Raw genomic sequence first — 12,710 nt, 5'->3', positions numbered from 1 at the left:
CACATGGTCGACGCACTGTCGTTCTGTCCTTGCCTGAATGAGCCAGTCGTCCAGGTAGGGAAAGACGTGGACGTTCTGGCGACGGAGATGCGCCGCCACAGTTGCTAGGCACTTTGTAAATACCCTTGGTGCCGTGGTGACCCCGAACGGCAGAACCCTGAACTGGTAATGCTGGTCTAAAATCGTGAATCTGAGATACTTCCTGTGGGAAGGATGCAGGGGGATATGAAAATAGGCATCTTTCAGATCCAGCGTAGCCAGGAAGTCCCCCTGCTGAAGCAGGGGAAGCACCTGCTGCAACGTGAGCATATGGAAGTGCTCCGACAGGATGTACCAGTTTAGGGGCCTGAGGTCCAGGATTGGCCTGAGGGATCCGTATTTTTTGGGAATCAGAAAATACAGGGAGTAAACCCCTGTTCCCCGCTCTTGCAATGGAACGAGCTCTATCGCCCCTTTTTGCAGCATGACTAGAACTTCTTGCTGCAACAAGGTCAAGTGCTCGCCTGACATAGGACGGCTCCTTGGAGGTATGTCCGGTGGAATGGAAGTAAGCTCTAGACAGTACCCGTACTGGATAAGAGACCTCACCCACCTGTCCGTGGTGATGGACTTCCACGCCGGCAGGAACTGCTGGAGTCTCCCCCCGACCGGTGTTGTATGGTCGGGGGGCAGTGACAAGACGTCACTGTTTGTTGGTGGTGGTGGACCTGGAGCTATTGTTTCCACGTCCCCTGCCCTTGACGTTATTGCCTCTGTAACCACCTCTACCCTTGTTGTTGTACGAGGTTTGGGTGTTACTCTTGTAATATTGTGTGGACTGGGATGCCTGTCCCCTTGAGGTGCCTCTGGAAGTTGAGCGGCGAAAGGAACCACTCCGAAACTGCTGACTTTGTAAAGCCCCCATAGACTTGGCAGTGTCCGTATCTTTTTTCATTTTCTCCAGGGTGGCATCCACCTCAGGGCCAAACAGGTGGTCAGGATTCACTGTTTGATTCAGTATTGTAGTTTGGATGTCGGGTTTGAACCCTGAAATTCTAAGCCAGGCATGGCGTCTAAGCAACACACTGGTATTGATAGCCCTGGAGGCTGTTTCTGCCACATCCAGTGCACATTTGATGGATGCATTTGTAATGAGTTTTCCTTCCTGAATCAGCATCTCTCCTGCCTCCTTGTATTGGTCAGGCAAGTGTTGCAGTATGGCCTCTAAGGTGTCATAATGGGCCCTATCATAACGTGCAAGTAGGGCTTGTGTGTTAGATATTCTCCAGATATTAGCTGCCTGTGCAGCAATCCGTTTGCCTGAGGCCTCAAAGATCTTGGACTCTTTGTCTGGGGGAGGAGCGTCACCAGTAGTTTGAGAGTTCGCCCTCTTCCGAGCGTTGGAAACAACCAAGGAGTCCAATGGCAAGTGTCCCTTGATATATGTAGGATCCGTGGGCGCTGCCTTATATTTCCTGTCGATGCGAGGGTTGACCACACGCGCCCGGGTGGGCTCCTTGAAGACCTCCGTTGCATGTTTAAGCACCCCTTTAAGCATCGGCAGCGTCTTGACTGACTTTTCAGCTACAGAGAAAGTGTCAAACAAGAAGTCCACATCCACGGGGTCCGAGTGCAGCTCGACGTCGTGGTTAGCCGCAGCTCTCTCGATCAGAGCGTTAAAGGCCGCTGAGTCCTCAGTCGGGGACGTTTTCGCCGCAAAAAGTTGCGCGTCCTGGCCCGACTGCGGGTCCTCTGGGTCGCCTCCGGCTGACCAAGGTTCGTGCTCCTCCTCCGGATCCGAGTACGCCGGATAGTTGTACTCGGCGTCTTCCTCGTCCGCATCGCCTGCGGCGGAATGCGTTGGCGAGTGTCCTAGGGCTTGTGGGGACACAGGTTCCACCAGCGCCGAAGAGTCCGCAGAGTCCCTTTTGTTTTTGAGAGGGATCTTAAAATGTTCCAACGCCGGCTCCGTCGTGATCTTCCTCTTGAGGAGAGACAGTTTCCCGGTGTTGGCGTCGATGATTACCTCACGACGTTCCTCTTCAGCAAGCGGTTGGAGCCGAAGCTTCGACACCACCAAGGCAGCTTTCGGTGCCAATACCTCCTTTGAGGGTCCGCCCTGTTTCGGCGCGAAGGCCTTCGGTGCCGACTTGGGAGGAAAGGTGAAACGGATAGGCGTTTGCTCCTTCGCAGGCTTAGGCGTGAGCTTAGGCGTCACAGTGCCCGAAGCGGGAACCACACTGTCCTTTCGTATCCGCTGCAGGGATTCCGCCACCTTCTTCGTCAAGGCCTGAGAGGGCTTGACCGGCTCGAGCGACTTCTCAGCATCGAGAGCCTGATCACCCGCAGGCACCTTCTTCGGGGCTGACGCCCCATGTCTATGTGCGTCGTCGCCCTGACGCTTCTTCGGAGCCGTCTTCGGGTCCACAACCCCTTTCGGAGCCGACGCAGCCGCGTCGGACGATTTCGCCTTCGGCACCGACCCCGAGGGCTTCGGGTCGGCCATCTTGGCGTGGCTCTTCGAGTCGGCCATTTTGATTTTCCTGGAAGTTGACGCCTCCAGAACCTTCTTCACCAGCGCAACTTTCACTTTCGGTTTCGCATCCGAGGGTGCGTGACCAGTTGGCTTCACTTTCGTTTTCTTCAACGTAAGTGGCGTCTCATAAATGTCCGTGACCGGGCCCGGAGGCGGGGACGTAGGACTCATAATTAGATCTTGGGTAAGGCCCGAAGGCGATCCCTCGACCTGGGCCGTATGAAGGGGAATAACCCCTGAGTCTGGTTGGGGATGCTCCTCCTCCGAGCTATCTCCCATAGTGGCAAAAGCCTGATCGTCGTCCCCTACCTCGTCGGTGACTTCGTCAAAGTTCTCCTCACCCGCGTCGTAGGTCTCCCCCTCGGACGCGGGACTAGAGCCCGAACCTTGCCCGTCGTCTTCTCCCTCGACAGATTCCTGGAATATGTCGTCTGGTGGGGGCGCCGCAGTCGATAACTTAGCCTGGAGCCTATGGGCCCGACGAATCTTCAAAGTCTTCTTGCACCGGAATTTCGAACACGCCATGCAGCTGTCTTCGTGGTGATCCGGTGACAAGCATGTATTGCACACAGGGTGCACGTCGAGGTGTGAATATTTGGAGTTACACACCGGGCACTTCTTAAACGGAGTTCGCTCCATAGCAAAAGTGAAGGCCCGTCCGCGCCGAAAGCACGTGGAAGGGCAGCAAGAGATCGGAGCTGAGAGTCAGAAAAGAAACTCGTACGCAACTATACCGACGCCCAGCCTAGAGACCTTTTGGTCTCGATTAGAAGTTGAACAACTATCGGTTCCGACAGAGGGAACCGAAACACATCCGAACCCAATGGCGGAAAAAACAATCTGGGGATGGAGGCGATGCCCATGCGCACTGTAGTCCAGGGGAGGAGCCACCTATCTCGTGATACTTCGAAGACTCTTCCAGGACAACAATGTGCAATCATCCGGACCCAACACTAGGTGGCGATCTATGCACAGATATGAATTCAGCAGCCCACATGCCTCGAACATGTGATTTTGTCTTTTCAATTTGAATATGGTCTTTCTGTACAGCTGGACGACAAAATATGTATAAGAAGATTAGTTTGAGAAACATGTAAACGGTAAGTGTAAAAAGCCAGAGTACAAAAGGGGGCAAAAAGAATTTGGTTTCCTACAATTACCAGTAAAAACATTTATTGCTTAAATCTAGGAGGAAGTAGGATAGATGTCAATGTATCCAAGACAACACAGTTGACAGTATCAAAAGCGATATCACGACTACATACAAACTTCAATAAATAATAAGCTCCATTGAAATATTAGTAAATAAAAACAATGAAGTTATAAAATTAAGTGTGAAGATGTTTAAAATAAAAAATCCTTTAACAATAACATGCCCACATGTTTACCTCTTCTAAAATCTGAAAATCTTCTTCCAGCGGCCTATTCAAATCACTTCGGGCATATCCAGAAAACTCTGCAATCATCATTTTATCTATAAGCTTTTCCAGTTCACAGAGCTGAGATCCAAGATGTCTGTCAAATACAAAAAGAAAAATTAGCAGCTGTAGTGCAATTCCCCAAACATTTTTGAGACTCCATAAATCAGTCACTGTGCACAAGTAGAAAATAGTGAATGAATAAATCATATCATTTGCAAAGCGCACTACTCACCCGTGAGGGTCTCAAGAAGCTGGGGTGGGGAATGCTGCTACTGCTCGAAAAACCAGGCCTTGAGGAGTTTTCTGAAGGTCAGCAGGTCTTGGGTCTGCCGTAGGTGGATGGGGAGGGTGTTCCAGGTCTTGGCGGCAGGGTGGGAGAACGATCTGCCACCGGAGGTCGTTCTTCGGAAGCGGGGGACTGTGGCGAGGGCGAGGTCGGCGGAGCGAGCGGGTGGGTGGGGGTGTAGAAGCTGAGTCGTCTGTTGAGGTACGTTGGTCTGGTGTTAAGGAGTGCCTTGTGTGCGTGGGTGAGGAGCTTGAAGGTTATCCTCTTGTTGACCGGGGGCCAGTGCAGGTCTCTCAGGTGAGGTGTGATGTGGCTGCGGCGACGGATGTCGAGGATCAGGCGGGCAGAGGCGTTCTGGATGCATTGGAGCCGTCTCAGGAGTTTGGCTGAGGCTCCTGCGTAGAGGATGTTTCCGTAGTCCAACCTGCTGCTGACGAGGGCCTGGGTGACTGTTCTTCCTTTTCTGTGGGAATCCACTTGTAGATCCTGCGGAGCATACGGAGGGTGTTGAAGCAGGAGACGGCGTTGACCTGTTTAGTCATGGAGAAGGTGGAGTCGAGGATGACCCCTAGGTTGCGTGCGTGATCGGTGGGTGTTGGAGCGGTTCCCAGTGCGGTCGGCCACCAGGAGTCGTTCCAGGCCGAAGGGGTGGATCCGAGGAGGAGGACCTCCGTCTTGTCTGAGTTCAGCTTCAGTCGGCTGTTCCTCCTCCATTCAGCTACGGCCTTCATTCCTTCGTGAAGGTTGGTTTTGGCAGTGTGGGGGTCCTTGGTGAGGGAGAGGATCAGCTGGGTGCCATCAGCGTATGCGATGATGTTGAGGTCATGCTAACGGGCGACGTGGGCGAGCGGTGCCATGTAGATGTTAAACAGAGTTGGGTTGAGGGATGAACCCTGGGGTACGCCGCAGATGATCTCGGTGGCTTCGGAGCGGAAAAAGGGAAAGGAGGACGCTCTGTGTTCTGACAGTGGAAGGAGGTGGTCCAGTCCAGGGCCTTCTCTTGGATCCTGGCGTTCTGGAGGCGTGTTCGTAGTGTGTGGTGGCAGACCGTGTCGAAGGCGGCTGACAGGTCCAGGAGGATAAGGGCAGCCGTTTCTCCGTTGTCCAGCAGGGACTTGATGTCAAAGGTGGCGGCGATGAGGGCAGTCTTGGTGCTGTGGTTGCTGCGGAACCCGGACTGGGAAGGTTCCAGGATGTTGTTCTCCTCGAGGTAGCGGGTCAGCTGTTCATTGACGGTCTTCTCGATGACCTTTGCCGGGAACGGGAGCAGGGAGATGGGCTGGAAGTTCTTGAAGTCCTTGGGGTTCGACTTGGGTATCTTGAGTAAGGCGTTGATCTCGGCGTGCTTCCAGCTCTCAGGGAAGGTTGCTGTCTCGAAGGAGGTGTTGATGACTTTCCGGAGATGGGGTGCGATGGATGTGCTGGCTTTGTTGAAGATGTGGTGTGGATATGGGTCTGACGGAGATCCAGAGTGGATGGTGTTCATGATCTTGATAGTGTCATCGTCATTGATGTTGGTCCAGGAAGCAGGCAGTTGGTGCAGATGGTGGTCGTGGGGGCGGAGGTCTCAGTGGTTGTGGGGGCAGTCGTGGCGTTGAAGCTGTCATGGATGTCTGCGATCTTGCGGTGGAAGAAGGTGGCCAGCGAGTCACAGAGGTCTTGCGAGGGTGGGACGTCGATGTTGGAGCGGAGGTTGGAGAGTTCCTTCACAATGTTGCGCGTTGTTGTCTAGGCGGTTTTTGAAGGAGGCCCTTTTGGCCGGTCTGATGAGGTGATGGTGTCTGCGGGTGGTGTTCTTGTGGGTTGCGTGGGTGTCCGGTGTTCGTTCACAGAGCCAGATCTTCTCCAGCTTTCGGCAGGTTTGCTCGGAGGCCCGGAGGTGAACCAGCTGGCTTTCTTGTTGGTGTGACTGTTGGACGGTTTCTCGATCGGGGTGAGGGTGTTGACGCAGTAGTTGATCCACTGTCTGAGGTTGTAGGCAGCGGTGTCAGGGTTGGGGGGGTGGTCGGCAGGTGGGCTCTGGGCGAGGGTGGTGGTTAGCTGATCTTCAGTGACGTTGCTCCAGCAGCGGAGAGGCATCTGTTGGGTGCGGTGGTGCATGGTGGGTTTCTTGAAGGTGAAGTGGATGCAGCAATGGTCGGTCCAGTGGAGTTTGGTGGTGTGGTTGAAGGAGACGTGGGGGCTTGGGGAGAAGATAGGGTCAAGCGTGTGACCAGCAGAGTGGGTGGGTGTTGTGACGAGTTTGGCTAGGTTGTCAATCAGGCTGGTGGAGTTGGTGTTGTTGTTGTTCTCGAGGTGGAAGTTCAGGTCCCCGAGGAGGATGTAGTCCGTGGAGGCGAGGGTATGTGTGCTGACGAAGTCGGCAATGGAGTCGCTGAACCATGGTCGGGGTCCGGGGGTCTGTAGATGAGGGTTCCTCTGAGCATGGTGTTGGGGTCAGTGTGGATCTGAAAGTGCAGGTGTTCGGCGGTGCTGAGGGTGTCGTCGGTGTTGGTCGAGACTCTGAGAGTGTTCCTGTGGATGATGGCGATTCCTTCTCCTGCTCCGTTGGTGCGGTCCCTGCAGGTGATCCTGTAGCCTTCCGGGACGGCTATGGCTATGTCGGGTGCCGAGGTGGGGTTCAGCCAGGTCTCCGTCAGGAAGGCAACGTCTGGGGAGGTTGAGTCGAGTAGATCCCAGAGTTCAACGGCGTGTTTGCGGGCGGAGCGGGTGTTGAGAAGTATGCATCTGAGGTGGTTGCGTTTTTTCCTGGTCAGCAGCATGTGGGGCGGATACTTGTGAAGCTGCCCTTCCGGCAGGTAAAAGCTCAGTGGGTGCGCTTCGGGTCGGCCAGGAAGCAGGTGTGTGATCGTCCGGTGTTGAGTGCGTGGAGGGTTCTGGCATCGTAGCGGTGTCGGGCGTCGTGGCGTTCGCGGGGTCCAGGGGTCCTGGCGCTGGGCGTGGTCCAGGCACGGATGGGCGCAGACGGGCGTGCCATCGGCGTGCCTTCGGCACGCCAGAGACGTGGCCACTGCTCGGCCTCCATATGAGGGGATGTGGGAGGGAGGAGCAGCTGGGACGCGGGAGCAGGGCGGCGAATGGGATTGCAGTTCTGGCAGGGACGCAGGGACGCAGCGGCGGGAAAAACGGGCGGGGGCCGCAGGAGAACTGGGCACAGTATGGAAAAACAAGTTTAGGCAAGAAAACAAGCACAGTGGAATAAAAACAAGTCTGTGCAAGAAAGCAAGTAAAGGCACAGGGGAATAAAAACAAGTCTGGCAAGAAAGCAAGTACAGGCACAGGGGAATAAAAACAAGTCTGGGCAAGAAAGCAAGTTAGGCACAGGGGAAAAATACAAGATTAGGCAAAAACAATGCAGGCAGAGCCGCGCAGCAGCGTAGGGAGCGACCTGCCTGCTTCATAACTCTTGAGATAGACCACAAAGGTAATGCAACACTGCATTTTGGTAAAATGAGAAACTCAATAGTCCTCTCCAGGGGAAGAAACGGGCTTGTAAATGGAAGATCTAGGCTATATCCAGATAGTGGGACACCAAAAAATTAGAAATAAACAGCGTAAAGACTAAAGTCATGAAATGTGGTAATCAAAAGAGTAAATGTTGCTAGTAGTTAGAAAATAAACTAGATGCTTTAGATCGTGATCAATATAGGACTTTCAGTAACTCATTGACAGACGCCGTAATGAAAATGGGTAAAAGTTATATCATGTAGTGCTGAAGCTGGTCTGATACGCTTTAAGAATTTGGAGGTTATTCTATTCAGCCACTATTGAAAGCTATTTCTAGCAAAAACTATCCCCATGCTTCTTTATGGTATAGAAATATTAGTACTAGATAGGAAACACAAATATTTATCAACAGAGACCTTAGCATTGAAAACAGTATGAAGCCCGCATTTGGAAATTATGATCCAAGCTGTCCGTTTAGAGATTGAGCTATGCTCATGGGATCTGTTAGCCCCAATGCGTATAATTAACTTTTGGATTAAAAAGGGGTAGGAGGTGGTAACATTATTGATATGATGTTTAAAAAATATAGTGTGTCCAATAATAAGCTTTCAAATATTTTAAGCAAACAACCATTGTTTGTTTTTTTCTTTCATTCTAGAGTACTTTAATTGGGAGGAAGGTTAGTTTATGTCGTCATATGTTTTTAAAACGTTGCAAACAATTTTTGACATCCGATGTCAAACTCATCTGTGGATAGAACAAAAGAATCCTTTATCTAATTCTTGCAACAATTATCTTAAGTTTTTCCTTAGACCCAAAACAACATGATGCACTTTTGAGTCACACTGTTAATTTGGTTTAATACCTCTAGAAACACATACCATCAACACACTTCTGTACAGAACTACAAGCACTTTGCCCCTGCAAGTTTAAATGACTGTTCGAATAGGATATAAATGTGGCCAATCTCATACTGTCGTCACAATTGTCATCATAAAGATCCTCAATGAAGCACATGATAACTACAAAGAGCCACTTATCATCCTATTTCACCATTGAAGAAGGACTTGAAAATGCTTTCACAAGCTTTGGCTAACAGGCTCAGCTCACTGATCCCTCCTTGACTCTTCCCACACAGGTGGGTTTTATGCCTCACACATTACCCTAGTGATAATATGAAGATGCTTTTTCACCTCCTTTAGCAGGTTTGTAGAGATGAAGATGAAAAGTGTCCAGCATGCTCTTTGAGAAGAAAGTGTTTGAACAGGTGTAGTGAGGGTTCCTTGGTAGAACCCCTCAAAGAGCAAGACTGAGAGCAGATTTTGTTGACAAGGTATAAGGGCTACACAAGGCAAGTTAGAAATTGGGTTTGTGGTTGGCAGAGTTATGCACCCTGTCGAAGCAGGAACCACAATTCTAGTTAGGGTAGCAGCTTCAGGGACTGCACCCATCAAATCCTTTGACGCCATGGCCTGCCAGTCGGAGCACAACTTTGTTTTGTAGTCGCGCTTTAGACATCACAAACTAGGTGTTGGGCCGTCATCAACATGGCTCAGTGACAGGCGCCCCTGGATTTGAAACCTGTTTTCCTCTATGACATACTCGACACACCAGGAAGAAAAAAAAAAAAAAAAAGTCGACAAAATGTCACAAACATTCTGTCAAAAACTGACTGAGGGGTAGCTCTTCTCGGATCAGCACTGGCTGCAGCGGAAAGACAAGAACTCACATCAGCGTGCTGAGGTGGCACCTATATAGGTGACGCGGACGTAACTTCCGGCACGGATGATGCCCCACAGAGCCGACAGACTCCACCTACCGGTGCGCAGGGGTACAAATCACGAAAAATCTTCTAGATCCAGTCTAACACATGAGGAAATTCAAAGGTAAGGAATCTGTGGCTAGAAGTCTCTATCAGATACCATGGTTGTAAAACACTGACCTGTTAATGTGCCCTATCTGGTAAAAGTTAAAAAGTCAAGTAAAAGTTAAAAAATTAAATTACCTGCTGTTTCCATGTTGTCTGAGCTATAGTTAAAGCTTGATGAGTACCCATATGGATAGCCTCAGAACTAGATACTGTCCAGACGAATCAACTGTAACGGATTCTGCACATATTTAAACCACTTAAGATTACCACATTCCTCTATCATCATAATAAGAACAGAAGATTAAAAACAATTGTGTGCCCTATATCTATGCTCATTCTGGTCTGTACACATGCATTTTTTTAACTAGGTTTTTGCAAACTTTGAACAAATCTGGCTGCTTATTATTGTTAATAAGTGTTATATAGCAATGCATATAGCAAAGAATTACATGTGCCCCTGTACATTGATAGCAGGCTTTGTTCCCAAGAGCTCAACAAATTCAACTGCTCTGCAAACCTTATTTTAGAAGGTTCACATCAATCAGCATTGTAAATGAGTATAATTATTATACAGTGCTAACATTTTATTATTATTATTATTATAGGAGCTTATAGAGCGCCTGGTGACGTCTCTCAACGTGTCCCCGCGCTATGGAGAAGAGTGTTGCTTAGATGGAGCAAGCATCAGACAGTTTAGAGGGTGAAAAGATATGTTTTTAGATGTTTCCTAAAGGATGTTTCACTTTTTTCCTGTCTGATATTCATAGGAAGGGTATTCCACTCCTTAGCTGCGAGAGTGCGGAAAGATCTGCCTCCAAGTCTGCCTTTTTTTGGGCGCATGATCTTAAGCAAACCTGTTCCCTTCGAGCGTAGGGATCTGGAAGGTTCATAGGGTGAGGCTAAGTCAGACAGATAGGAGGGGGCTCTATGGTGAATGATTCTGTGGCACCAGAGAAGGGCCTTGAATATTATTCTCTTTTTTATGGGCAGCCAATGCAGAGTATCCAAGGAAGGTTTAGAAGGAGCTCTTCGCGGGAGTCGTAGCACAAGGCGTGCTGCTGAATTTTGTAGGACCTGTAACTTCCTAATGTTTTTTTCTGAGGTGCCCAATAGAAGCACATTCCCATAATCAATACGGGATGTGATGAGAGCCTGCGTCATGGTGCGCCTGGAACTCAGAGGAAGAAGATCCAGGGTGCGACGGAGCGTCTTCATCACTCCGAAGCATTTTCCAACTGTTTTTTTGACATGACTGTCAAATGAAAGTTTGGTGTCAATCCAGACACCCAAGTTCTTGGCCTCCTGACTGGGGGTGGGTAAGGATCCCAGACATGAGGGCCACCAATCCTTGGTCCAGTTGGTGTTGTTCCCACCTATGACGAGTACCTCTGTTTTTGTTCCGTTTAATTTGAGGCAATGCTCGTTCATCCATGTAGCCAACTTGCACATACATGAGTTGAAGTTATCTGCCTCAGAGGAGGGGGATTGAGACAAGGAGATCAAGAGTTGAGTGTCGTCGGCGTACGAGACAAGCTCTACGCCGAACGATTGGACCACCTCTGCCAAAGGAGACATATATAAGTTGAACAGGGTGGGACTCAGGGCAGAGCCCTGAGGTACCCCCTGTTCTAAGATCAAACTGTCAGAGAGATAGATCCCTCTTTGGACCTGAAAGCTTCTGTTGGTTAAAAAAGCCTTCAGCCAGCCTAGAGCCTCTTTAGTGACTCCCGCTCTGTTTAGACACTGTAGCAGTATGGAATGAGCTACAGTGTCAAACGCGGCACTGAGGTCCAGCATGATCAAGGCCATAGTTTTGCCTTTGTCGGCTCCCTCCCGCAGAGTTTCAGTAGCTCTTAGAAGTGCAGTCTCTGTGGAGAAGCCTGTTCTGAAACCCGATTGTGATGGGTGAAAGGTTTTTTGGGTTTCGAGATGGGTCATTAGTTGGGCGTTGACCACTTTCTCGGCCAGTTTGGCAAGGTAGGGGAGTAGGGAAATTGGGCGGAGATTCTCCAGTATGTCTTGACTTAGATTCGGTTTTTTCTTAATGGGAAACACTATGGCTTGTTTCCAGTCAGCAGGGAGGGTGGCTGTGGAGAAAGATGTTTCCAACATAAATCTAAAGTGCGGCTCCAGTACCGGGAGGCTAGCATTTAGTATTTTCGGAGGTGCGGGGTCGCGGGGTGATCCAGATTTAATCCCCTTACAGATTTTTTTCAAGATTTCAGTTGGAGGTACAGAGAAGGCACACAGGTGGATAGAAGTGCAGATATAGCAGATCTGACAAGGAAGAAAGTAACAAATACAGTAAATAAATACATTTATAGGTACTAGTTAATTACCTATAAGATGTCCAAATAATTTTCAAACTAGAAAGTATTGCTTTGCATTTCTTATTTACCTGTAAGTTCCCACAAGATATCCATGTGCCCTCTGTCAACGACCCAAGCAAAAAAACAAAAAAACTACCAAAGCCTATTTTAGTTTTCACATGCATTAACCACTTTAATGAATCTTACCGGAAACTGTGAATGCCTTGAAGCTCCTGTTGCAGCACCTCCTGCGTAGTGGCTATCAAGTCCAATGCTCCAACAAATTCAGAAGTCGATAACAATAACTGTACTGTGGGTTGCGTCTGATGCACTGTGGCCATTAACTTGAGTTTGTTGTACACCTTAACACAGTTATTTCTAGTCAATGTTTGTCGGAGAATATTGAACGATCCTTCACACATTACTTTGTCAATTTGAGAAATTTTGTCTCTCAGCATTTTAACAGCCTGAGAGGTTTTTCTGAGGTAGTCCTGAAGTTCATGTTGAGAAGTCATTGCATGGAAAAATGCATCTGAACGTAAAGAAATCTGGTGTGCAATATTCACTTCAACAATATCCAGGTAATGACTCAGCTGGAAAAAATATACATTGATTAGCACATATGTATATAATGCAAACACCTTTCTTCTAAATAAACCTCTACTGTTTTTGTGAAGGTAAACATTTCCCTTAGGTTTAGTTCTTCCTTTGGAAACATAGCTAAAGTTTAACAGCAGCTTAGCTACTCGACAACTTTTTCATACTACACAAGGGAAAAGATGCAGGTGATTTGAAACAATTTCTTCACATATAAATACAAATGGGTAAACAGCACACGCGGCACAGCTTTTGTACAGTAAGT

At 49.2% G+C, this 12,710-nt stretch overlaps 1 protein-coding gene across 4 annotated transcripts in view; it reads right to left on the bottom strand.

Moving 5' to 3' along the window:
* VPS54 (VPS54 subunit of GARP complex) overlaps nucleotides 1-12,710 on the bottom strand; it is a 599,465-nt gene that overhangs the window by 365,964 nt on the left and 220,791 nt on the right. For all 4 annotated transcript variants that reach the window (XM_086927614.1, XM_086927616.1, XM_086927615.1 and 1 more), the window contains exons 8-9: nucleotides 12,056-12,441; nucleotides 3,904-4,030 (exon numbers count right to left, since the gene is read on the bottom strand). In XM_086927614.1, the coding sequence (XP_086783740.1) occupies nucleotides 3,904-4,030; nucleotides 12,056-12,441 (513 nt within the window). The remainder of the gene's footprint in view (nucleotides 1-3,903; nucleotides 4,031-12,055; nucleotides 12,442-12,710) is intronic.

The sequence above is a fragment of the Lissotriton vulgaris genome, chromosome 6, assembly GCF_964263255.1.
Source record: "Lissotriton vulgaris chromosome 6, aLisVul1.2, whole genome shotgun sequence".
NCBI classification, from domain to species: Eukaryota; Metazoa; Chordata; class Amphibia; order Caudata; family Salamandridae; genus Lissotriton; species Lissotriton vulgaris.
This window is presented reverse-complemented; position numbering and strand designations above follow the sequence as displayed.